Below are 26,866 nucleotides of genomic sequence, written 5' to 3'. Positions count from 1 at the left end.
CTTAATGACCTTTGGGAAGAACCAGGAAATGCAGTTGGATAGAACCTTATATAACTACTCACTGGAGCCCAGCAATGATAAATGTGCACTCTCGCCACAGTTTAATGTTTTAGAAGGAATAAAGCAAAGAGGAAAGAAATTGAAAGATCTGTTTTAAGTTTTATCTACTGAGACTATAAGCCTTATGAGAAATCTCTCTTTCTCCCTCCCTCCTTCTCTCTCCCTCTGTTTGTCTCTCCTGTACCCAGCCTCCTTTTCTCCCTCTCCCTCTATCCTTACTCAATTATTTGGAGATGAGACTGCCAGCAATTCAACCCTCCGAGTAGCAAAAGGCCATCACAAAGTCCTGGTACTTCACTCTGAGGAGAAATCTGTGATAGATACTTGGGTATAAAATGGCTGACAACTAAGACAGGACACAGTAGCAGTGAGAAGTTGCAACTGAAAAGCAGAGAAGAATACTTCATTATATCACCCACTCACTTGCCAGGGTCCACAGAGTATCAACCATGTGCCAGGCACCAGCACGCATGTGCTGTCAGCTGGGAATACAATGTGACCACAGACAGACCTGGTCCCTCCTCCTCTCCTGGGGCCTATAGTCTGGTGAGGAGACAGACATTAATCCAACATCATAGATATAAATCTTAATTTACAACTCAGCTAAGATACAGTAGGAGAACACCAGCTGGAGCTTTGAGACGATAGAACTAGGTACTGAAGTATGGCAGTGTGGGATCACTTAGGGTGGGGTTGAATGTTCTCACAAAGCTCACAGCCCCTAAGAGCATCCCTATCTCAGGCCAAGAGCCCATGTACATACTGGTGCTGCTGAGACTCAGAATATAGTAAGATTTTAGAGAAGAGCAGATTTTTTCAGGAAACATCAAAAATAGTTAAAATAAAAATAAAATTTTAATAAAATATGAACTATTCTATTGGTCCTTAAGTTGAGGTGTACATATGTTAGGAAGTAAACAAGGTGATCCACCTGAGTGTGCAAAAAACTTTTTACATTTTACTTTTATCTCATCCTTTAAAAAATTCTAGTTTGATACTGCTTTATAATATACACAGTACATTGGTACAATAGAACTTTCATCTCATTTGTAAATAAATAGGCATATATTAGGTACACATAATAGTGTTTTACTGATGCACATATCAAAGTATGGAAATCAGTGTTTTAAAGTACTTAGCAGTTAGCTGGTGCTTAATAATAACAATTAATATCTACTGAGGACTTATTAATGCTATAACATATTATCTGGTTATATGAATTATTTAATTTAGTCCTCATAATAACCTTTTGAGGTTGGTACTAGTATTGCCTCATTTGACGAAACAAAGGCACCAAGGGTTAGGTCACATGCTAAAGATCAGGTTAAAGGTAGACCAGGGCAGCTTCCCTGGTGGCGCAGTGTTTGAGAGTCTGCCTGCCGATGTAGGGGACGCTGGTTCGTTCCCCAGTCGGTAAGGATCCCACATGCCGCGGAGCGGCTGGGCCCGTGAGCCATGGCCGCTGAGCCTGCGCATCCGGAGTCTGTGCTCCGCAATGGGAGAGGCCACAGCAGCGAGAGGCCCGCGTACCACAAAAAAAAAAAAAAAAAAAAAAAAAAGGCAGACCAGGGATTTAAACCCAGGTATTCTGATTGCAGCGTGGGGCTCTAACCATATTATGCTGCCTCATACACTCCAGTTCCCAGCACATATGTGCTGATGTTTAAAAGAATAATACTTTGGTGTTTTTTGGAAAGATCACCTAGGAGGAATATTTTGTTCTGAGATAACACACAATAAATACAAGACATTAATAATTACAGAAAATAGTAACAAATAACAAGGTATAAGTCATTCTTTTAAGATTGGCCTCTCATGGAATATATTTCACCATGATCTTGAACTGAGTAGGATAGGGAAGTGGAGAGAATAGCTTCAGAGCCCTCAGCCACCCCCCTCCCCCCAAAATAGCTTTGAAAACCTGTCATTTGATAGCTAAGTGGATGGCTACTCAGCACCCCAAAATGCTAGTCCACGGTGTGGTCTGCCGTGTTGGCTCCCATAGTTCCTAAAAATGTGTCTGTGCTACCACTTTAAGTCCCTTCTGGAACCAGGCAAATGGATGACCAAATGGACGTGCTAAGATGGCCCAAGACCAGGCAACAGTCAGGAGGCAGAGGTGATTGGGAGATGGGTGGGCAGCTCAGTTGTTTCTCCCCATGGTGGTCTGGGATATTTTCTCGGGCTTGAAGCCAGGACTCTGAGAAGCTATCCCTTTATTCCATAGCTGCTCTCCTCTTATCAAATTTTGTCATGTTAGAAAGAGCACCATGCCAGTGTTCATCCTACTCATACACTTTCACGTGACTTCCTTCCTTTCCCAGCCAAGAGTGAATATGAGAGATATCAGTACAATCTGTGCTCTAATCACATGACACTCCAAGAGACCATTGCCACCAACAGTTTTTACATTATTTTGAGTAGCTAGGCTTTTTGTTAAGAAATAAAATCAGACAGCTGGTTGGAATGCAATCCCTGCCACAAATAAATGTTCCAGTGGTCAGTTTCCTTAGAACATGAGTCCTGAGTGATGATCTGTGAAGAAGAAGAAAGGAAGTCATAAGAGTTTTTGAGTGCTGCCTCCATAGCCCTGTGTTAGAAAGCTGAGCTGCTTTCCAGGTGGCAAGGGCTTAATCCAAACTCTGCCACATAGATCTGTCTAGGGTAATTCTTAATCCTGCATTGGGGGTGCTCCAAGTTACAGTCAAACTGTAGTAGAACAACTCCTTTGGGTCTGGACTGTGCATTCTGAAGGCCAGACTGCAAAAATTGCCAGGATGCTAGGCAGAGCCTGCCAGTCTTTGGGGCACAATGTTCTGTTATTTCTACGTTTTCTGCATTTTCACTGCCCATTCCAAGTGGACGTCTCTCTTCTTCTCCTCTACCCTTCTCAACCACAACAAATAGAATTTTTCCAGAACTTTTTGTATAGACAAAAATGGTGTTGGATGTTGATGAAAAATATAGCAAAGAACTGGAAAGGGAAGAAAATGACCTCCAGAAAGCAAAGGCACCTAGTCTTATTTAGTTTTGCCCTCTGTTTTGAAATTCTCTGCTTACAGATCTCTGCGTGGCTCACTCCAACTTCATTCAGATCTTGGCTCCAGCTTCACATCCTCAATGAGACCTTCCCTGCAGGACATACCTAAATACACTTCTCTCACCATCCCCTCATTTTGTTAACCTTTCTTTTTTTTTTTTTTTTTTTTTTTTTGTACGCGGGCCTCTCACTGTTGTGGCCTCTCCCGTTGCAGAGTACAGGCTCCGGACGCGCAGGCTCAGCGGCCATGGCTCACGGGCCCAGCCGCTCCGCGGCATGTGGGATCTTCCCGGACCGGGGCACGAACCCGTGTCCCCTGCATCAGCAGGCGGATTCTCAACCACTGCGCCACCAGGGAAGCCCTGTTAACCTTTCTTTATAGCACGTGTCTCCAGCTGGCATTAGATTATGAATACTTATGTTGAACTGTACTTTATCTGTCTCTCCCCTAGAACCTAAGCTCCATGAGATTGAGGACTTTGCTTTGTTCACTACTGTATTTGCATCATCTAAAACAAACTGGCATATGATTAGTGTCCAATCAATAAATATTTGTTGAATGACTAAATGACTAAAGAAAATCTATGTTGTTCAATGACTAAATTAAAATCAAATGGAACTAATCATCAGGGAAATGCAAATCAAAATCACAACGACATAGGAGATATCATCTCACACCGGTTAGAATGGCTATTATCAGAAAGACAAAAGATAACAAGTGTTGACCACTATGTAGAGAAAAAGGAACACTATTCACACTGTTTGTGGGAATGAAAATTGGTGCAGCCAGCATGGAAAACAATATGGAGGTTTCTCAAAAAATTAAAAAATAGAACTACCATATGATCCAGCAATCCCACTTTTGAGAATATATCCAAAGGAATTGAAATTAGGATCTTGGAGAGATAGCCACACACCCATGTTCACTGTCTCATTATTTACAATAGCCAAGACATGGAAATGACCTAAGTGTCCACTGATGGATAATTGGATTAAGAAAATGTGGTGTATATATATATATATATATATATATATATATGCAATTGAATTATTCGACAGTACAAAAGCAGGAAACCCTATCATTTGCAACAACATGGATGGACCTTGAGAACATTATGCTAAGTGACATAAGATAGGGAAAGGCAACTACTGTATGATCTCACTAACTTGGAATCTAGAAAAAAAAAACAATGAACTCATGGAAACAGGGAACAGATTGGTCGTTGCAAGACCTGAGAGATGAGGAGTGTGAAAAATAGTTGAAAGTGGTCCAAAGATACAAAGTTCCAGTTATAAGATAAATAAATCCTGGGGATATAATGTACAGCATGGTGACTATAGTTAATAACATTGTATTGTATATTCAAAAGTTGTTACGAACTTAAAAGTTCTCATCACAAAAAAAATTTGTAACTACATGAGGTGATGAATGTTAACTAAACTTATTGTGATGATCATTTTGCATTTGATATATATATAGATATCTATATATCTATATAAAATCATTATGTTGTGAACCTTAAGCTAATATAACTTTATATGTTAATTTTATCTCAATAAAATTGGAAAAAAATTTTAATGGAATATTTAGAGTCGAGACAGTTCTGAAATCATTTCTCAGGCCAATGTTCTACAAAGAAAGTTGAACAAAGGTGGAAGAACCAGATAATACAAATTTAAAATGTTAGCTTTCTTTATTAACAACAGATCTCTTAACTAAGATTTACGATGAAAGTAGCTAAGTCTATCCAAACAGCCTCATCCCATGCTCTGCCAAGCTTGAGATCCCCCCAGGACAATCTCATGTGTAAGAGTCAGGACTTGTCATGATAAAGAAACATAAATCATGAATCCCTGTTCTCTATAGAATGGAGAAATAGTTGATAGTGTCCTACAAATGTTTCTCCAAACCCAAAGTGCTGATTTATGTGCCTAGAACAGTTTTAGCGATTTCTTTCCTGTCTTTTCTTTATCCTCTCCAAAAGTGCCCCAGCACTAACTGCACATATTTATCTCATGGTCTAATGACTCCTTCTGATCAAGCTGTTCCTGTTACCAGAAGAGCTTGCCTCTGAGCCAGAATAATCAAGCAATAAGAAAGAATGGAAAGAACAGAAATAGTTTACAAATAAATATGTGAGAATTAAGACTCCGAACCACAGACAGTCAAAATCACCATCAGAAAAAGTTGGACAGTGAGAAAAATATTAAGACCCTGATGTTTTGATACTTCAAATACAAAATTATTTTTTAAAGTCGTATAATTAGCTGTGGCTATAAGGACTTCCTTAAAATATCTCAAAAATATACAGTATTATCAGCACAATTGATAACAGCTTCAGGGTGACCTATTCGCCTGGTAATTCTCTTTACTGAAACAATAGACAGGACAGATTACTCAGCAGTGTAACTTACTCCAAAATAACTTTCCTCACCAAATGATAGTGTCACTTGTCACACAGGAAGTGAAGACTTGGCAAACATTTCACTGGGTAGTTTCCTTTGACTTTTCACATTACAGTCAACTGACTTATAAGTTATAGGAAGTATAAATTTAACTGTGCTGACAACTTTTTGAAAACCTACAGGGTCTGCAAGACTTTTCCAGCCAAATGGTCTGCTGACCTTTCCAACTCAATGTGGAAAAACATAATGTGTTAAATCAATGATAAATTAATGATGAGACAAATTAATTCATTCATCAGTTTTAAACTATACTTGTGATTTTCCACTACAAACCAGCTCCTTCCCTTAACTTTTAAGGTCCCCATTTCTGTCCTGCCACTGTCTGTGAACCCACAAGAGAGGGTAGCAGAATTAGCTCTTCTCTCTTCATCCTTGTGCCCAATTGGTCCAAACTCTACAGCGTCTTCCTTTCTTGCTTCTCTTTCATCTGCCCCTTGGTACCATTCAAGCTTAGCCTCATCTGTCTCTCTGCTTTCACTCTCTACTTTGTGCACAGGAGCCTAACTATTTATTTTCTTTTGTCAACACTGCACTCTTCCACTGACTACCAATAGAGTAGGCATTACTCAGCCTGGCATTTAAGGGATTCCGTAACCAAGATCTGCCTTTATTCCCACCCTATGTTTCACTGGTCTTCCATACTTCAAATTATTGGAAATGTTTTTCTTTCTTGGAATACTCTCTACCCCTTTTTCTACCTCCACATCATGCTTTTACCTCTGCTTGGAATGACTCTCCTACCTTCACACACTATATATATCACCACCAGAGTTAATCAGCTATCCTTCTTTGAAATCTTTCCTGTCACCCTAACAAGAAATAATATTGTCCCCTCTGAATGTCTATGGTATCTGACCCACTCCTTTGATAGCTGTCTTGTGGTGTATTTGTTCATTTATTCATATGCTGTGTTTTCTCCAATTTACTAATAAACTCTTTGAGATCATTCTTTATTTCAGAATTGAAATGGATGAGACTCACTCAGTTCACTTGTGTTGAAAGAATGAATAAATGAGTGATGGAGAAAGTTCTTTTATCTCCTGCTCTTCAAGAGCAAGATTTAAACTTCCTATTGATATGAAATTCAGAAATGCTTAGTAGACATCTTAGAATGCCTAAGTACTCTGTAACAAACTAATGTCTGTAAAGCCACTGTGTAATAGAATATAGGCCCCACTCAGTTAAAACTACTTAAGGATACATGAGATCCACAGAACAGTTTGACAAACAGTGTTGGAAGCATTAACCGGATAGATACAAAGCAACACGATCTAGTTTTATTCTCTCAGAAGGTTGTTTTGAGATCATCAGCTGCTCATAACATATAGAAAAATACTGTTTTCACACATCTTTAAGCGAAAATATTTTTTCCTTATCTGTATTGAGCATGACCAAAAGAAGCTTGGCATATGGTATTTCCTGAAATTTTTATATGTTTATAATGTGGCATAAAAGCACAGTACACTGCTGCATATATACATGCCAACAGCTCTCATATTTTCCAGTTTTATACCTTCTTATTGGAAGAAACTCAGGGAGCCATCAAGCCCAGAGCTGTTTCCAAACACATCAAGGCCTAACCATCTCAGAAACACACGTGCTCTTACGAGTATTCCAAGAGATGATTATATGGCACAGGAATTTATTTCAGCCTCTTCAAATCCTGAAGTCAGAAATTTCATCCAAGCCCTTAAACTACATTCTTCTGAGAGTAAAACTCATTTCCTCATCCTGTAACTTTTAGAAACAAAGGCCAAATACTCCCTTAAATCTGTACCACAAAGAAAAAGGTCCCAGTGGAGCCGCACCAATGACTTCTGTAACACCAGGGTGCTAGACCTCTTTCTGTAATTCTGACCATCCTCTTCTCTTTCCAGCACTGGTCCTCATCTCCTTCCACCCATCTCAGTGTAAGATAGCCCAGGCCTCAGTCCTTCTCTGTCCACAGGGCCACTCAAGAGCCTGTCCAATGATGTGGGATATGATAAATCACTCAGGACTCAGAGTAAAGTGCTATGGGTCTCAGTTCTGCCTCTGACCAGTAGTGGGGCCCTGGACCCACCAAATAATTTCTCTGGATATGAATTTCTATCTATATGTACACAACTAAGATTAGATAATATCTTAGTCTCTTCAACCATTAAGTATCCAGGACACTATTCTACCAACTCCAAGATGATAACTTCCAAATAGTCTAGCTGTATATACCCCACCAAGCTCTCAGATTCTTCCATTTACTCATTCATTCATTCACAAACTACTTATTTAGCAGCAATATGCATCGGGCCCTGTGGTAGTCTTTGGGGATACACTGGTCAATAAAAAAGGCATGATCCCTGCCTTTGTGAAGTTTACAGTCTAGTGGACATCAAACAATGTAAGAATGATAATTAATAAGCAAGAAAATACATATAAAATTTCATATGGTGCTAAGTACTTTGAAACAAAAGAGAGGGCAGGAGAGAAAGAGAGAGAGGGGATACAGTGTGAGAAAATCACAGGGCAAGCCCTCTCTGAAGGGATGGCATCTCAAGATTCTAGGGATAAGAAGGAGGCTGGCACCCAAAGAGAAGGAGTAAGACCATTTTAGGCAAAAAGAATAACATGTGTAGAGGTCCAGAAGCAAGAAAAGTACTTTGTGTATAAAAGGGGCTGATAGATCTGCAGCAGTGGAGGCGAGGAGAAGCAACAGAAAAGCGGCATTTCTCTCCTCACTATATTCACCTGAACACAACACAGGACCAAAATCAGTGATTCCCAACCTTGTCTGCACACTAGAATCACCTGGTGAAAGGGGGAAAAGCGGGGGCGGGGGGGGGTTGAATTGAGAGATTGGGATTGACATATATACACTAATATGTATAAAATAGATATGTAATAAGAACCTGCTGTATAAAAAATTAAAAAAAAAAAGAATCACCGGGTGATCTTCTAAAAGTTCCAAAGCTCAGGTGGCATCCCAATCCAGTAAAATTACAAACTCCAGGGGTGGAACACAAGCATCAGGATTTTCTGCAGCCTCAAATGATTCCAAAATTCAGACAAGTTTGTAAATCACTGACTTAAATCAATTTTAGGGCTTAAGTTCTTCTTTTACTCATCTATAAAATGATGGAGTTCAACTTAATGAAGTCAGGGCTCTTTCTTTCTTTCTTTTTTTTCTTTCTTTTTTTTTTTTTTTTTGCGGTACGTGGGCCTCTCACTGCTGTGGCCTCTCCCGTTGCGGAGCACAGGCTCCGGACGTGCAGGCTCAGCGGCCATGGCTCACGGGCCCAGCCGTTCCGCGGCATGTGGGATCCTTCCGGACTGGGGCATGAACCGGTATCCCCTGCATCGGTAGGCGGACTCTCAACCACTGCGCCACCAGGGAAGCCCTCCATTTTCCTTTTGACTTAAGGGAGATTTAAACTGCGTAGCCAGCTGGTAATATATACAACAACACTTAAAACACACATGTGGCACTTCCCTGGTTGTGCAGCGGTTAAGAATCCCCCTGCCAATGCAGGGGACACAGGTTCCATTCTTGATCTGGGAAGATCCCACATGCTGTGGAGCAACTAAGCCCGTGCGCCACAACTACTGAGCCTGTGCTCGAGAGCCCGTGAGCCACAACGACTGAGCCCAAGCACCACAACTACTGAGGCCGTGTGCCACAATTACTGAAGCCTGCGCTCCTAGAGCCCGTGCTCTGCAACAAGAGAAGCCACTGCAAGGAGAAGCCTGTGCACCACAACAAAGAGTAGCCCCCGCTCACCGCAACTAGAGGAAGCCCACGTGCAGCAACCAACGGAACCAAAAATTAAAAAAACAAAACAAAACCCCAATGCAACCAAAAATTTAAAAAAAAAAATGTGAAAACTTGAACCAAGTAACATGAAAGGCAGAGTCAGCTTAATTACTATTATCTTTTTACCTAATGTAACTGTGGCTTGCAAAACAGTTATAATAAAAAGCATTATTTTTCCAACTTCTAGAAAAAAATACAGACAACTGAGCTTACAATCAGAGTATATCAAGGCATTAACCACTTAGCTAAATCACCCCATTAGTGTGGTGTTGAAAAAAGGCATATGTATGTGTATGGATGCGTTACTTATGGTGGCTCATATATGATGCAATTATTTATACTGGAAAACAAACATATGTGACCAGAGAGGGAGGATCCTTACCTTTTCAAGTATAGCGTTGCCTTGATGAGGACTGATGTTGTGCCGGCTTATTTCTCTCTTGTATTTATATTCATAAACTTGGTCAGTGATATTAATCAGCAGAGTTGAAGGGCTGAAGACCAGTTTTCCACAATCATACACAGTTCCACTTTCAATATCAGTTGGTGCTGTAGCATATCGTAAAATTAATCCCATTACAAGGCCTAAAATAAAGAATAAATAATTGCACTGGAGAACTGTAATCTAAAATGTTCATTACTAGATGCTTTCAAATATATGATTTGTAACTTGTATAGGTGGCAGGAGAAAGGGTTGTTGCCTGGTTTAGAAAATTGTTCACTCTTCCATAGATACCAGCTCAACTCAATAGACTGTATTGTTAAAATATTTGCGATGGACACTGTTAATACTTCTCCTTTTTTCCTTCCTAATGGACCCACAGATTTTGGAGAGAAAAGCTACCCACCTCTTCTATCTATCCAAGTGCTCAAGAAAACCTTGGCTCCATGAGAGATACTGAGTAATCTAATCAGTCAGGAGATGGAATTCCCCTGGAGAAAGTTTCTGGTCCACAGATCAGCACATATCTGAGACAGCCCCATCAGACTAAAAGGTTGCACTTATATACTGTGGTTAGGGGGCAAGTGTTCTTATTCTCTCCCTCAGGATATGATCAAGGCAATATGTTTCTCTACTTTTTGCTGGCAGGTATCTTGTGACCTCGAGGGGATACAGTCCAAGGACACAGTCAATATACTGAGGATGGTTGGACTGAGATATAGACAGAACCCAGGTCCTGGATGCCTTCACTGAGCCCTGGATCAACCTATCCTGGAGCTACCCTAATTTTAGACTTCCTGTTATGTGACATAATACATTTTCTAATTTTTCAAACAATGTAAAATCAAGTTTCTGCTTACCTGCAACCAAACGCATTCTAATGATACAATAGTCCCTTAGCAAAGAGTTGAACTCAAGTGACAATCCTTGACTTTTGAGTTTACAGACTCTGTTAGGATGCTCATGGTAATCTGATAAATGTGAACTCTCTTAATATTGTGGATTTATTAACAAAATCACAAAGAAACTTTAGAGGTCCACACATTCCTCAATTTAAAATTAGGATTGATGTATTTGTTTTAGGATAAATCCACAGTTCACTCTTTTTTTTTTTTTAATTTTATTTTTATTTTTTTAAACTTTTTGCTTTATAACAAATTTAATCAGTTATACATATACATGTTTCCATATCCCCTCCCTTTTGTGTCTCCCTCCCATCCTCCCTATCCCACCCCTCCAGGCGGTCACAAAGCACCAAGCTGATCTCCCTGTGCTATGCGGCTGCTTCCCACTAGCTATCTACCTTATGTTTGGTAGTGTATATATGTCCATGCTGCTCTTTCACTTTGTCACAGCTTACCCTTCCCCCTCTCCATATCCTCAAGTCCATTCTCTAGTAGGTCTGTGTCTTTATTCCTGTCTTACCCCTATGTTCTTCATGACATTTTTTTTTCTTAAATTCCATATATACGTGTCAGCATACAGTATTTGTCTTTCTCTTTCTGACTTACTTTACTCTGTATGACAGACTCTAGGTCCATCCACCTCATTACAAATAGCTCAATTTCATTTCTTTTTATGGCTGAGTAATATTCCATTGTATATATGTGCCACATCTTCTTTACCCATTCATCCGATGATGGACACTTAGGTTGTTTCCATTTCCGGGCTACTGTAAATAGGGCTGCTATGAACATTTTGGTACATGCCTCTTTTTGAATTATGCTTTTCTCAGGGTATATGCCCAGTAGTGGGATTGCTGGGTCATATGGTAGTTCTATTTGTAGTTTTTTAAGGAACCTCCATACCGTTCTCCATAGCGGCTGTACCAATTCACATTCCCACCAGCAGTGCAAGAGTGTTCCCTTTTTTCCACACCCTCTCCAGCATTTATTGTTTCTAGATTTTTTGATGATGGCCATTCTGACTGGTGTGAGATGATATCTCATTGTAGTTTTGATTTGCATTTCTCTAATGAGTAAAGATGTTGAGCATCCTTTCATGTGTCTGTTGGCAGTCTGTATATCTTCTGTGGAGAAATGTCTATTTAGGTCTTCTGCCCATTTTTGGATTGGGTTGTTTGTTTTTTTGTTATTGAGCTGCATGAGCTGCTTATAAATTTTGGAGATTAATCCTTTGTCAGTTGCTTCATTTGCAAATATTTTCTCCCATTCTGAGGGTTGTCTTTTGGTCTTGTTTATGGTTTCCTTTGCTGTGCAAAAGCTTTTAAGTTTCATTAGGTCCCATGTGTTTATTTTTGTCTTTATTTCCATTTCTCTAGGAGGTGGGTCAAAACACAGTTCACTCTTTAAAACATCAAAGGTTGGAGGTTTTACCACTCTTTTGTAAATCTAGTCATCTAATGGCCTTTCATTTATTCAATAAAACATTTGTTGGGTGCATATTTTGCTTCAGACATTTATAGACTTAAAATAAAAATACAGTCCCAGTCCTACAGGAGCTGAAGTTTGTAAAATGAAGATCCATAAGCAAACAATTATAATACAATGTGATGTGTGCTATGACAGCTGGTAAGTACCCTGTGTTATACGAGTACAGAGAGGAGACACTCCAAAGCTCTGTGAATGATGCAAAGCTTTAGATGAATCTTAAAAGGTCACATAAGATTTGTCCAGATGACCTGAATCAGGGAATGAGTTGGGATCCAGGCCCCACATGTGGGTGGCAGCACGTGAGTAATAGCAGAGACAGATAAATGTTCCCTAGGATTTTTGTTTGCCAATGTGTAGAATAGTTGTCAGGAAGTGGCTGCTTGGCCAGAGATTGTGTTTCCAGCTCTCTGGCATTTGGTTGGGTTCTCACCGATGGAATATAAGCAAAAGTGATGTGTGCCACAGCACTGAAGAAGTAGGTGAGTTTTCTCCCTTCTCTTTCCCCATTTATCATATGGATGGGGCGGAAACAAAGGCCCTATAGGTAGACAGAGTCACCACACTGAAGAAGTCTGCATCCCTGGTGGGGGAAAGCCATCCGCCAACCAGGAAAACCTGCACTGGACTGTTACTTGAGTGAAGAGTTAACTTCACTTGTGTAGTCACTGAAATGTGAGTGGTTCTGTGTTAACACTCACTAGGATAAACTAATAATATAATGTATAAATACAGAGGAATTTAAGAAATCTGATGGATTTAGGGAATCAGCAGTGAAGTAAGAAGAGAATAGGTGGAGAGAGACAGAGACAGAGACAAAGAGAGAGAAAAACTAGACCACAGGGGCCAGGTCATAAAGAGACTCCTCTGTCGTGCTAAGAAGTTTTTATTTTTAACCCAATGGTAATATAGAACTATTGAAAGATTTTAGGCAGGACAGTAAAACAGTCAGATTTTCATATAAGATCTATCACTTTGGCAGTAATGTAGAGAACTAGAGTAATAGGTGAGAATGAAAGCAGATTTCTGTCAAAAATATTTTTACCTTACTTGTTCCTGCTTCAGTATTTGGCCCACTCCCCCATAGTAGTGAGAAATATTTTATCTTAACCTTTGCCAGCAAGAAAAACTAAGTGATGGGTATGTAACCACCATGAGCACTTGACCCATCACAGAACAGTGGGCAGCCTTCGATGTGCAGTGTCAAATGACTACAATAAAACTAGTCAGGAAAGAGAAGGGAAGACACACCACATACACTGCACATGGTTTAGGGTGCCTGCGTAAGAACATCACTTTTCCAACACTCTAGTGGAATCCTAGGAAGGACTCGTTTTCTAAGAGTTACTTGGCAATTACCATGAATGATACTATGACCTCTGCTTTCTGCTAAGTGGAATATAAAGAAGGGAAACAAGGTACTACATGCATAGGGCATGAATGGAGAGAATCTGTTTTGATAATATCTGAAATTCCCAAAGGGTGAGCTGTGAGCCGCTTATTTTTGCAATATGCCTTCAGTGCAGTAACAAGAAGTAAACATGAAGTGTCCACCGTTTTTTCTCAAGCAGGGGAAACAAGTATTTGTCATAATAACAAGTGCTTAGTACCTGGGTTCCTGTGGTTAAATTCATACAATGCCTCAAAAGCTAAACGGCCGTGCCTGGCCCTCTGTACCTCTCTGGTTCCAGCCTTCGAGAAGCGGCACACTGGAGTAAGGGGAGTAAGCTGCTCGCTGCCAGAGATGTCCAGATGTAATAGCCATGAAAATGCACCTTGCAGATAGATCTCCCACTATGAGGAGCGTGTAGTCTGACCGATGGTCTGGAATTCACGACTGCAGTCATGCTGAAGCCAGCCAATGACTGATAGCAGCAGGGGCACTAAGACAGGGAGATGGGACTCCTCTGAAGGGTCACCATGGCTCAAAGCCTCCGCGTCAGCTTTGCCCAACCTTTCTTAGAATTGCACCGCAGCCTAAACCTTTTCCTACGCAGCCTCCCCTCCTTCCCTCTCTCCACAGGGGCTGGGTGGGCTGCTCCAAGACCTGATAGCTGGCTCAGCAGCCGCAGTCTCCCTCCCCATTTTTCCTCAAAGGAATTTTCCCCCAATAAATCTTTTGCACAGCTAATCTCTCTCCGGCATCTGCTTCTTGGAGGACCCAAATTAACACACTAGACAGAAGGCCCTGGCCTTCGTTCTCCCCAATCACAAGGGTTGAGAGGAATGAACATCTTGGCACAGTACAAGGGCCAGTGGGGAAGCTGCAGCCTCACCATGCACTCGGTTAACAAATGCACCCACCCATTTGTGTGCAGTAGCAGCAATGAGAAAATCCTTAATGTTGGAGGCCAGACACCTACTCATAGAGCCTCATAATGCTTTTGACAGCCACTCAGAGCTTTAGCTGTATGCTGACACAAACGTAGAATGTTGAGTTCACACACTCCAGCCCAGTATTGCATGAGAACAGGTGACAGGTAAGGTAGGATTGCTAGTAGGAAGAAAATGCTAATGAAAAGGGGTTATTTTTATACTCCCACAAAGATACAGGGTAAAGAGAGCATCAACCACTTGTGCACAGAAGAAAAGAGGGGACTGTCTACCCTGACTTATGGACACAAACCACTACTCTCTTTGGTAAGCCATGAACCAGAACCCTACCTGCCCGGGGAGAAAAGGTGGTAGCCTGTCCCAGCAAAGCAATACCACGAACACATGTGTGCGTAGCCCTGACCCCAGGTTGTATCCTCACAAGCATGACACTTTGCTGAGCTCTGTCACTTGGCCGGCTGGTGGCATTACCTTCTCCAAGCAGAAACTCTAGTCCAGATGCATCCCCTGGGTCTACAAATTTGAGCATCTGGGCAACTAGGGTGACAGCAGTGGGAACTTGCTTTCTAGTGAATGCTGACCTTGCCCCAGAAGCACACAAACCCCCAAGATAGATCTTGGACAACAGACCTCATCCCTAAGGTCCTCACAATCCTACAAAGTCCATCTCAAGTCCCAACTGGGGGACCTGTGCTCTGATGCAGCCTGTACTCACTAAGCTCCCTAATCTTTGAGTACTTACAGTTTGCACCACACCCTTTTTGGCTCCATTTTATACAAAGATATATACTGTTCAGCATTGCTCTGTAGACTTTGGCTTTGTCACCCCCACTGGATAATGAGACTGTTTAGGGCAGAAGCTGTGCTATTCTTCATCTCTTTTTTTTCTCTAGAAAATCCAAACACTTTAGGCTGTTATAACCCAACTTTCTCCAAGTCCACAAACTCCCTTGGATTCAAGAAGAAAAGGATCCTCTGAGTTTATGTAGTTAGTCAGTGACCGACATTTTAAAATGCCACATGTAAGGAGCATCACACCAAATGTTGTGATGTTCCTGTCCTTACAGAGCTTGCAATATAACTCTCAGAGCAGATGCCTGACATACAGTTGACATGGTGATGTCTGTGGGAGAGGAAAGGAGGGACGGAGGAAGGAAGGAGGAAAGAGCCTCACGAGCACTCAAAATGCGAGACATTTAGAAATATGAGCCTCCTCTTTCTGGACTGGCTCTCCAGTCTCCACACTGAAAATATGAGAAAACCCCACTCCCTCCTTCCTTCTGCTTTCATGCTACAGACATGGAAGGCTTTGCTCTAGGACTTGTGGGAATTATAAAAATGAATAAAATATGGCCCCGATCATAAAATATTAAAATATTTTAATCCTACCAAGCCTCTTCCTTCTGCCCAATCCTGTGATCCTGATTTCCAGTAAGAATAAGGTACAAGGGTGTCCTAAGTGTCTTCTTATATTAAGCCTGCATTTCATAACCAGTTCCTCTGCATCTTATTTAGTCATTCTACATGATGCTGAAATGTTATCCTAAAGAGAATTTTCTCAGAGGAATATAGATGGGGATTTACTTTTATAGATAATGATCATATTTATATATAATGAAATGGATAACAGGATGGTTTTTAAAACACCACATGTTGAAACCTCTTTGGCTATGTTCAGACCAATGATTGTGTTCACACACTATCACACACACTGCCACACTGCATGGCACACTCCAGTGGGCTCCTTTCAGATTCTCTTCCTGTAGGAGTCACACAAAGCAACAAGCCCAACTGTACACATGCATCTAATCAGACTGTCACACAGGTATACTTAAGTGCCACGTGACACTGGAGAGAATTTAGGAGCCTCAAGAAAATGTAGTTAATACATGAAGATTGAAGAACTGAGTTTTGTAGTTCTTTCACTCTCTATGCACAGAGTGGCTACCAAGAATAATCTAAATAAATGAGGTATTGTCTCTTACTGAAAAAACAAGATAAATCCTTAAACTACGTAATATGATATTTCAACTTAATAAGGGTATCAGACACTGCTGATTGGCAACTCAGCATCTATCCCCTCTTTTTCCCAACAAAACCCTGATTTCTTTGGCTAACGATCCCTCCCCACATGTGCTCAGGGTAAGTTGACCTCTCTCTCAGTTCCAAGGGTGTTTCTATTCCCCTTGCTGCTAATTGGTGCTAGAAGGCATGTAACTCTATTCCTGTCAATAAAATGTGAAGAGAAGCTTGCTAGGAGGCTTCTTAGAAAAGTTTTGACATCCTAAGAGAGGGGCAGAGGAGAGATGAGCTCTCTTCTTCCTCAGGCTATTATTGTGCCTGGTCAGGACACCAGGAACTGCCATGCCCACCTCGCGCCCAGCCTGGCATTGAAGTCAGCACTGGGAATGGCAGAGCGGAGAAAAGGAAAAAAAACCCCTGCGTCCTTTTAAACAACAGCAGTTGCTGAATCAGCCAGCCCTGAAGACTACGCTTCTCTAGACTTCTAGTTATGGGAGATAATAAATTGCCATATTGCTTAAGTCTGTTTGAGTTAGGGTTCCTGTGACTAGCAGTTGAACACATCCTAACAGATACAGTTTTTTTTTTAACAAGTGAATGTACAAAGTCCCAAAGAACCCCAAAGGAGAGATCGACTAACTCCAACCCCTACAGTATTAAGGAAGGCTTCGCAGAGGAGCTTCTTAAGGATGCACAGGATTTGCAAGAGAGAGAAGAGGGCGTGGACTTTATAGGGAGAAGCACATGGAAATCAATAAGTGGGGTGCTAATCGGGAACATCGAGCAGTTTGGGTGGCCCACTAGGGCACCTGAGATCAAGGACCCCAGTGCAGCTGAGAAAAAGAGGGTGTTCAAGAGGGAGAGATGGTTGCCAAGAAGATCCTGAGGAAGAACCGAGTGAGCTCCTTTTGAAGAGGCAGATTTGTTCTGTTTCGGGGCAGAGGAAAGAGCATTTGGAGAAAATTATCCGAAGAGAGAAAAGAGAACTGAGATACAGTGGGAACATGGAGAGGAAGTCAACATCAGAAATAGTGTCTACTTATATGAAAAAGAATTTAGCAAAGGAATTTGAGTAGAGGAATTTCAAGATGACAGGAATAAAATAAAGCCAAGGAAGAGTGTTCTTCACCACTCTTAAGACTTTTTATAGTGGGAGACTCTTTAAGGCAGGGAATCTAAGATGTTATTTCAGTCACTCAGATTAAAAAAATATGAACTAGGGATCCAAATGTGGAAATGAAGAAGGAAAGGGTGTGATAAATATTCGAAGGAAGCCAAGTCAGTGGACACCATTTAACTGTAAGATAGCATTCACAAATATTAGATATTACGTGTTATCACTACAATTTTTAACTGTTTGATATTTATCCACCTCTACCATCTTATCAAAGCCTTTGTCAGAACACTGATTTAGAGGGATGGTATGGGATTGAGTTTCACATGCTAAATGCATTCCCTAACATTTTCCTTTAGCAGTTTAGTTTTACACTGAGATTAGTCAGGGATAGAACCAAAAATAAAAATATACAATGCCTTCTGGCTATTTAGGGCTTTTGTTCCCTCTCTGCTCTCCCACCAACCTTCTAAATTCAAAGGACTAAAGGAAGGTGTGGGTGTTGCTAAAAGGGACATAATTTATTGCTTTGTGCTGGCTCACTATCAACTTGCTTTGCTGAAGAAAAGCATCCCATAACGATTTCAGAACAGGTCTGTCTGGGGCATCTGCCCGCAAGAGTATCCCATGATATTCCAAGGTGGAAAGTGGTCCATGAAGCTGTTCCACCTTGGGATGCTTCATCCATTCAAAGTTCTATCTTCTCACAGGTTAGAGTCATATGCGAAATGACAGAGTCCCAACCATGAGATCTTCCACCATGGTAGGCTGCCCGATGTGCACATCCATCCTTGGTGCATACCAGACAACACACACATGCACACACTCGTGCATACAACACACACAAACACACACATTTCACAGCACTCCGGGATTCCTAACATAGCACTATAGGTAACTTTTCTCTAGAAACTATCTCAGCCACAGCTTATATGTAGCTAATACCCTTCCTTGAAATCATCTTAGGAAGTTTACAAAAGAAATATAGAGATATGTAACTAGATAAATATTGACTAAAACAAAATGATTTCTTTTATAATGTTTACACAGAACAGTCTATTTTTTCTCAAACCAGAGGTGGAAACATCACAAAGTATTCTAGATAGTGAAAGAGGAAGGGACTCTCCAATACATGGAGATTGTCTCCCAAACTCTCTCTTCATCACAGCAGGGTAATGAAGTGAGAAAGAAAAAAGATAGGAGAAAAGGAGACAAAACCAGAAAAACTGCATGTTTCATTTTCCTAGTGGAGTAGTTCTCAGACTTTAGTGCATCAGAAACCTCTGGAAGTTTCATTAAACCACTGCTCTGCTGGACTCCAAGTTTTTGACTTAACAAGGCTGGGTTGGGGGCCACATATATACATTTCTAACAAGTTTTCAGGTGATGCTGCTGCTGCTGCTTCTGGAACCCTACTGTGAGAAGCACTGTCTTGTAAGACAGCAGTTTCTACCAATACGACTGCCATCACAGTCATAGAACTCCATCAAAAGCCATGTCACCTCAGGTTCATGCACACAGGTTTCATCAAGCTTGGAGAGCCCAGAGGAATAATTAATTTTATCTTCAGTCTCTTCCAAAAATTTAATTCCATTAAACTCAGATTAGATGAAAGCCTAGTTTTGCACACTCCACAGGAATAAGGCATTTGCAGTTCCCTCCCCACCCATTCTGACAACCACAGGCATTTAAAACCAGAATCACTGTGGACTTGCAACACCACCTTCCCTGATGCTGGGGCAGGTAGTTTCCGGGTCAGCCTCATCACTCTCACTGGGACATTTCAACCCAGCTGCTTGGCATGGATGTGCTTTCACAATATTGCTCCCACTGCCTTTCCCATGCTGGGCTTTTTGCTATGGACAGTATAATGTTTCTGAGGCCTCAAGGTAAAAAGAAAACTTAACGACCCACCTCCCTTTCCCAACCTCTCCTCACTCCTAACTTCCTGGGAGAGTTAAATACCAACAGCAGACTTTGATGAGAGGACAACTGTGGCCAGAATTTGAGAGCACTAGCTTCCAAAAATGGTATTTCTCCCAATTATTGTGGGCAGCCTTGGCCATAGTTGTAAATTTTTTGAGTTTCTGTTTCCTTATATACAAACTGAAGAGCCTCAGACCTATTCTGCATGGATATGGTGATGAATAGCCATGAGGGTTAGTATGTAGTTAGATCTTTCAATCTCTGTCTTTCTTTTATAAACTTTCTAAAGTACTATCACCTGGCACAAAATAGACATTTATTAAGTAACAGCAACACTTCTAGGGCTAAATGTGTGATACAGGTGAAAGTATGGGTTTTATGATCGTGGGTTTGAAGTTCAGCCCTGGTGGTTACCAGCAAGTCACTTTATGTCTCTGAGTGTTGGTTTCATCATCTGTAACATAAAAGTGACAATACCTCCCCCATGCAACACACACATGCACACACAAACACACCCATGTTTGTGATACCCAGTGGCCTTATGGAGACAAACTGCCAAGGTATGAGTCCCAGCTTAGATATCTAGTACATGTGTGACCTTAAGCAGGTTACTAAATTTTTGGTGTCTCAGTTTCCCCACATAAAAAATGGTTGTTGTGAGGATTAAATGAGTTAATATATGTAAAGTACTTATGACAGCATAATTCATACTGTAAATGCTATTTGTGTTAGCTATTTTTATTATTGTTACTTGTTATATTGTTATTTTTATTATATGTTATTTTGACATAATAAATGTTTAGCAAATATTAGTTTATCATGTTACCACTTGCCTAACCATTTAGACTATATATAATATCTCCATAAACAGTTTAAATCAAAAATTCATTTTCTTGATGTGCACACTCATTAGCCTTTAGAGTCTGAGATGGGATCCTTTGAGGCAACACAGTAGTTTGCTCTACGGGCTTCCTCTGTAGCTCCTTAGTAATTCAGAAGCACAGCAGGATATATAGGAAGTTACTTTCTTAAAATCAAATTTTAAAAACCTACACAGAGCAATACATCTTTGATTTTTTCCACTTTTTCAAACTTTCTTTGGCTAACACTTTACAGCATGGAAAACCTTGCCCTGATCTCCAAAGCTTCTTAAAACCAACCTTTTTTTTCCCCTAAGAGGGAAAGCAAGTTTTACAAGGCTCTTAACACTAATTACCTTTCCTGCAGATCCCTTCAAATTAAACTAGAGCCACTCTGGTTTTCATATGATATGCATCCACAGATCCCCAAATCCACAGCCAGACCTCACTGTTCTGATGGTATAACTTTCTCTCTTTGCCTTTCTAACATGAATTCAACAGGATTTACTGAGCATTCCATATAAAATCAGAGCAGGACTGGAAGAAGTAAGAATGGTAAAATAACACTAATTAAAATCCCATCTGGGAGAAAGACTCGGATGTCATTACAGGCTGGTAGGGGAAAAAAGCTATTGGTCTGAGTTGGAGTGGCTGAGAGTTGCCTGATGGCTAATGTCAGTCTTGGCCTGAATTTTGAAGGACTTTTGAAGCTGGAAGGAAGGTTAGTGAAATCTATTTCATTTTTTCCTCATTTTATAGATAAGAAAACTAGGGCTAGAGATTAAATCGCTTGCCCAAAGTAATGCATCTAGCTACTGAAAAAAAGAGAAAATCATAAGGATTTAAAAACCCAGATCCCCAAGAGAGCATCCAATGCTTTCTCTATAAAGCATGCTACATTTGAATAAGTAAAAGCCTCAGGAGGGCCTTCCAGGCAGGGAGAAGGGTGTGAAGTGGCAGTCAACATCTCCTATGGGCCTGGCAGTCAAGGAGGCAGGGCTGGACTGAAGCAGATCAGTAGGGGAGAGCCACACCATGTCCATCAAGCCTATTTTATCCTGAGGAATCTCCAAGCAGTGCTAGGATAAAATTAATGCCTTATGATTTTTTTTAAGAAAAATAGCTTTTAAAACCTTAGTGCTTGACTATGTAACTATGTTTTCTTTAAATCTTGAAAAACAGGCTGTTGAGTGAACTCAATTGGCCTTATTAAACTGCTAAATATATTCTTAGAGGATCAGACATAGTCTAATAGGTTAATAGAATATAGTTTAATGAATTCAAAATCTAAACTTTGTGGCTTAAAATTTCCCTTCAGCCCACTGAACAGTGAGCAAGATTTCCCCTTGTATTTGGAGACTGTCCTTTATATTATAAGGCTGTGAAATCAAAGGTAGAATTCTAAGAGATTTAAATTGGTCTGTCCCTAAACTCAGATCCCAACCCTCAAATGCATGGCATTATGAATGTCCTACAAAGTAAGGGAGCCCCCAGTGATGTGTAATGGAATTGTTAATGCTATCAGGGAACAAGGAGCAATTTTTCTTTTACGAACAACGAGCAATGGATACAGGGCCCTAAGTGAGCAGCGCTAAGTGCACCATCTGCTGCCAGTCAATATTTTGACCATTAATAGTCTCTTAAGCTTTCAGTCCAATATAAATGAATATCATCGTGGCTTATACTTTAAGCCAGTTATGGATTCTAATCCTTTGATTTTGAAATAATGAGAGCTGTAGAATGTCATGAGACACAATTACCAACCACTGTTCCTGGTGAAGCAAAAATATTGTTAAAATGCTGCCACTAATTTTTAAAAGCATCCTAGGACACTTGATACCAAGAAAGATAGATTATTTGTATCTGGAGTATCAGAATTATCTCCAATGAACTCCAGAGTCAAATCAAACACCACCCATGATTTTTCTTGGCCTCTACAACACTTCATATAATATAAGGTTAACAACGTGGAAATGGTTCCTAACAATAACTATAAAAGAGCAGTTAAATGTTCTGTTTGGTCACTTTTCTCCTCAATTTTATTTAATTGCTCATTTCCTAAGACACTCCTCCCTAAATTTTTTAAATTGGATTTCCCCATATAAAGATAAAATGCATCAACATCTAGTGTGTCTTCTAAAGGATAACTGACACATATTGGCAGAATAGTGACAGAAAGGCAAAAGGCTGGCTGGGCTGAAACAGGAAATCCAGGGCCTTAGAAAAATATTTATGGTTCTTGATGCAGAGGAAAATGAAACGTTATACAAATAGTTGACGAGAGTAAGAGCAGTAGTCAGTCTAGTAGGGGAACTATTAGTCAAATTCATTGATAAGCGTCAGGTACAGGACCAAGCAATTTTAGAAGATGTTTCATTACAAGCATATCTGTCTGTAAGATGGAGCTGACTGAAGCACAGTTTACTTTCAAGTGTTCATCTCCTTTAAGATAAAAAAAAGTTTTAAAAGTTCAACGTGAACCATAGTTTTGTTTCTTTTCTTCCCCATTGATTATCACCAGGCCCCTGGCAGAACTCTCGCAAGAGCCATGGCTTCCATCCTCTGGCGATGAAGGGGTTTGTTTGGTCTTACTCTGAAATTTCATTCTTTTGGACTTTCTGGAAAATAGAATCTATCTGACTAATCTTGAAAGCATAAACAATATGAGGATGCATCTGGATCTCACAGATACATCTTCTCTCTATGACAATCATTGAAGGAATTTATTTATTTTAAAATATCTTCAGCATCTCTTAATAGAGATACATAGATAGCCCAGCTTGCTGGCTAATTACATGACCTTCATATCTCTAAGTCTTCATTTTCTTACCTGTGAGATGAGGATGTTGGACCTACAATCTCTGACTCCTTCCCAGTATATGAATTTCAAATTCAGTTACAGCTACTGGGAGATTCATTCACTTGGCATTTCCCTTCCCCTTACCATGCTAGTGGGAACCTGCTGTATAGCGCAGGGAGCTCAGTTTGGTGCTCTGTGGTGACCTAGATGAGTGGGTTGGGGGGGTGGGTGGGAGGGAGGTCCAAGAGGGAGGGGATACAGGTATACATATAGCTGATTCACTTCGTTGTAGAGCAGAAACTAACACAACATTGTAAAGCTACTATACTCCAATAAAACAACAAAAAAGGTTTATCTGAATGTCCCATCTTATTTCTCTGTTGTAGTTTCAGATGATTTTATTACATCACTGACAGAAAGTCCCTAATAAATATTTTAGACATAACATTTAGATCATCCCTGAAGAAGAAATATGAGATGTCACCAGTGCTATCCATATGGACTATTTTCAGAGATTATCAGTGAGAACTCTTTTGAGATGAACATGAACCTTATTAGACATGTGGATGAGTAAAATCACATGGACGCCGCCATGAGTAGCTATTCAGTTTGGGGGAAGTTCACTTCTTTGAGATTTAGTTTCTTCCTCTGTATAATGAGGTGGCTAGAGAAAATAACCTTTAAGATCTCCTTAAATTCCAACAATTATAATCCTATGCCAATAAAAAAACTAAACAACACTAAAATAAAAGTCTTTTCACTGATTTATACAGTTCAAGATAACTCAAGGATACTAAAAATTCTAGTAATGGGATAGTTATACATATATATAGATGTCTCCATAATTTTTATAATCCTTATACATTGCAGTGTTTCAGAACTTGCTTTCAATAACTCCCATATAAAAAATTTATAAAAGAAGGACAGAAATCCGATAGCTCAGCTTAATCCCACACAAACCTTAAGCTTAAACTGCCTTAAGAATAGCAATTTAGAGAAACGCTATCTCAACTATTGCTCAATGTGTTAATTTTTTTCTTCTTTATTGAAGTATAGTCGATTTACAATATTGCATTAGTTTCAGGTGTACAGCAAAGTGATTCGGTTTTACATATATATATATATATATACACATACACATACACACACACATATATATATATGTATATATATTACCGAATCTTTTAAAAATTCTTTTCCAGTATAGTTTATTACAAGATATTGAATATAGTTCCCTGTGCTATACAGTAAATGTGCTAATATTTTATGACTTCAACCACAACTTAAAAGTATTTCATGCAGTTTTTAAGGATTAAAGTTAATCTGGGAATTTTCATGTTAAAAAGTAAAAGTTACATTTATGTGTTGTGAGTACAAAGTGTGTCTGAATTTTAATAGGTCACCAAAATTTAATCAAAAGTTTTACAAAATAGTATCTCCATCATAGATAAGCTGAAATTGGTAAATGAGTCATAGTTCAATCAAATTCAGGGCTGTGAAGAAATCTTCCCCTCTAATAAAAGTTTATAATTTTAAAACCAGTGTGGTTTTGCTAAACTATATATAGCCCTTTAATTTAATGCCAAGAATTACATTGTTTCTGGCTTCTCAGATTACATCCTATATCCTCTTTGATTATTTATTAGAAGAGTCAGTAGAAAGCCTGGTCCACTGATGGCGGAGAAGGGCAGTGACTGGCGCCGCGGGCTTTCCATCTGGTGGTGTCACTTCCCTTCTCTCTGACTATTTCTCTTTAACCTGATCGTAAGTTTTTCCCCTCAAATGAGAGTTCTGTTATGTTTTTTAAGTCCCTCAATGGAAAGGAACTTAACTGTGCTCTGAATGGATCAGCACATCAGTCTCCTGAAAGAAATTACACTGCTTAGCCTAAAACTTCTGCCTTCTAGCTCAAGTATCTCACAGTGGGATCCAGTTAAGGCATCCGATTTCTTATGGTCTCAAATCATGACTGTACATTCTTATCATCAGGACATCATATGGTTAGCATAAAAAATGTGCACTGATCCTGTTCCCTGAACCTCGGGGGTATAAAAGGCTTTAGGACTTCCAAATTAAGGGAAGTGAAATATAAAAGTATATTCTTTACTATGACTTATAACAATGCCTCAGCTGTTTCCATTGTGTTCAAAGTTCCCATCCATTATCTGGCTAAGAGTGGTAAAGCAAACTATTTCATAAATCAGATCAGTTTTAAAACCACCAGTGTCTTACACTTTACTTTAAAAGATGAGAGTACATACTGGATAATCTCTGTCATATTTTATTAAGCTTTCTGAAAGGAATGACATGGTAAGTTGCACAGAAAGAGCAATACCTTGGGAGTTTAAAAGGTTAAATTCTTTTCCACACCTTGTCCCTCCCTCCAAAAAAGAAGATAGATAGTAAATCATACTAATAATAACTATAAACTAGAAATTATGAAATCAGGCTAAGAAATGAAGAGCACTGCATAAAGAAACTTGTGTACTATAGAAAATAAAACATGCTCATATAATTAAAATAGATTTGAACAAAATTACTCCAATAGTAGGGGTGGAATACATACGTTTCTGCAAGTTTTCTTCTTGAAACTAGTTGATGTAAGAGGATTTACTCAATACATGTTTAAGTGATGTTATTTCTAGAACTTTATAAAGCTCATCAACCCCTCCAGTGAAAGAAGCCTGCTCTCTGTGACTTCCCAATATCTATCATTACAAAAACAAACAGCTAGCCCTGTTTGTCTCCCCACATGACAATGGACCTGCATCTGTCAACAGACTCGCATTATGTGCCGCGTGAGAACATGACTGTGACATTTACTCTTGTGACAAGGCAAATTTTGGCAGCTCATCTGGATAGAGATGAGCATTCATTATGCTGCAGCACCTTTCATCAAGCTAATGACATTTCAATCAGCATGTTTTCTCCAGTTTCGGTACTTTGCCATCTGAGCACAAGTCTCTAATTACGCCCAAGCAACAAGTTTCACATCAATCCTACAGTTTCTGCACTCACCGTACACCATCGCTCCTCCGGTTTCATGCAAGAAGCGAAATCGATGATTTTTAAATAACCAGATTGTCAAAATGGTAAGGATGAGTAAAAAATTAAAGACAAGCAGCTCCACCGCTCCCTGATGTTGAAACTGATACTCGTCCCTCTCTGACATGAACCTTTGCTGTCTCTCCATTCTCCAGTCTACTCGGGATTCCTTAGATAAAAACCTGGATAAGGACTGTTTTATCAAGGTTCGCCTAAGACGGTCTGGCTGCCTGAGGATTTCAGGATAACACTGCCACTTAAGTTGCTACTTCATGAGCATTCTGCCTTGGCTTAGTATTCAGATGGCTTCTAGTTACAACTTCCTGTTTCTCTCTTAAAGCAGCCTCGTCTCTTTTCAAACTCCAGCGTGTGGTTTCATCATCGACTCTTACTGTCTTTAAATGATTCATTCCATGAAATTAACTTTCATATCGGACAAACCTGCTATCAGTCATTCTGAGATCTTGAGTCATGATCTTATCATTTAGAACAAGTCTTCTTAAGCTGCATAACAGGTGAATTGTAGATTAATAATAAAGCAGATCACCTTACATCACCAACATTTTCTAAATTCAAAAAG

General features: G+C 39.9%; 1 protein-coding gene across 1 annotated transcript in view; it reads right to left on the bottom strand.

Annotated features, from left to right (window-relative positions):
• Positions 1–26,589, bottom strand: part of SLC9A9 (solute carrier family 9 member A9) — a 558,573-nt gene extending 531,984 nt beyond the window's left edge. The window contains exons 1-2 of the mRNA XM_081234688.1: positions 26,260–26,589; positions 9,736–9,938 (exon numbers count right to left, since the gene is read on the bottom strand). Of these exons, the coding sequence (XP_081090814.1) occupies positions 9,736–9,938; positions 26,260–26,434 (378 nt within the window). The 5' untranslated portion in view covers positions 26,435–26,589. The remainder of the gene's footprint in view (positions 1–9,735; positions 9,939–26,259) is intronic.
• Positions 26,590–26,866: the final 277 nt, after the last annotated feature.

Source organism: Mesoplodon bidens, assembly GCF_964165515.1.
Source record: "Mesoplodon bidens genome assembly, chromosome: 5".
Taxonomy (NCBI): Eukaryota; Metazoa; Chordata; class Mammalia; order Artiodactyla; family Ziphiidae; genus Mesoplodon; species Mesoplodon bidens.
Note: the sequence above shows the minus strand (reverse complement) of the source record. Positions and strands in the feature narration are given on the sequence as shown.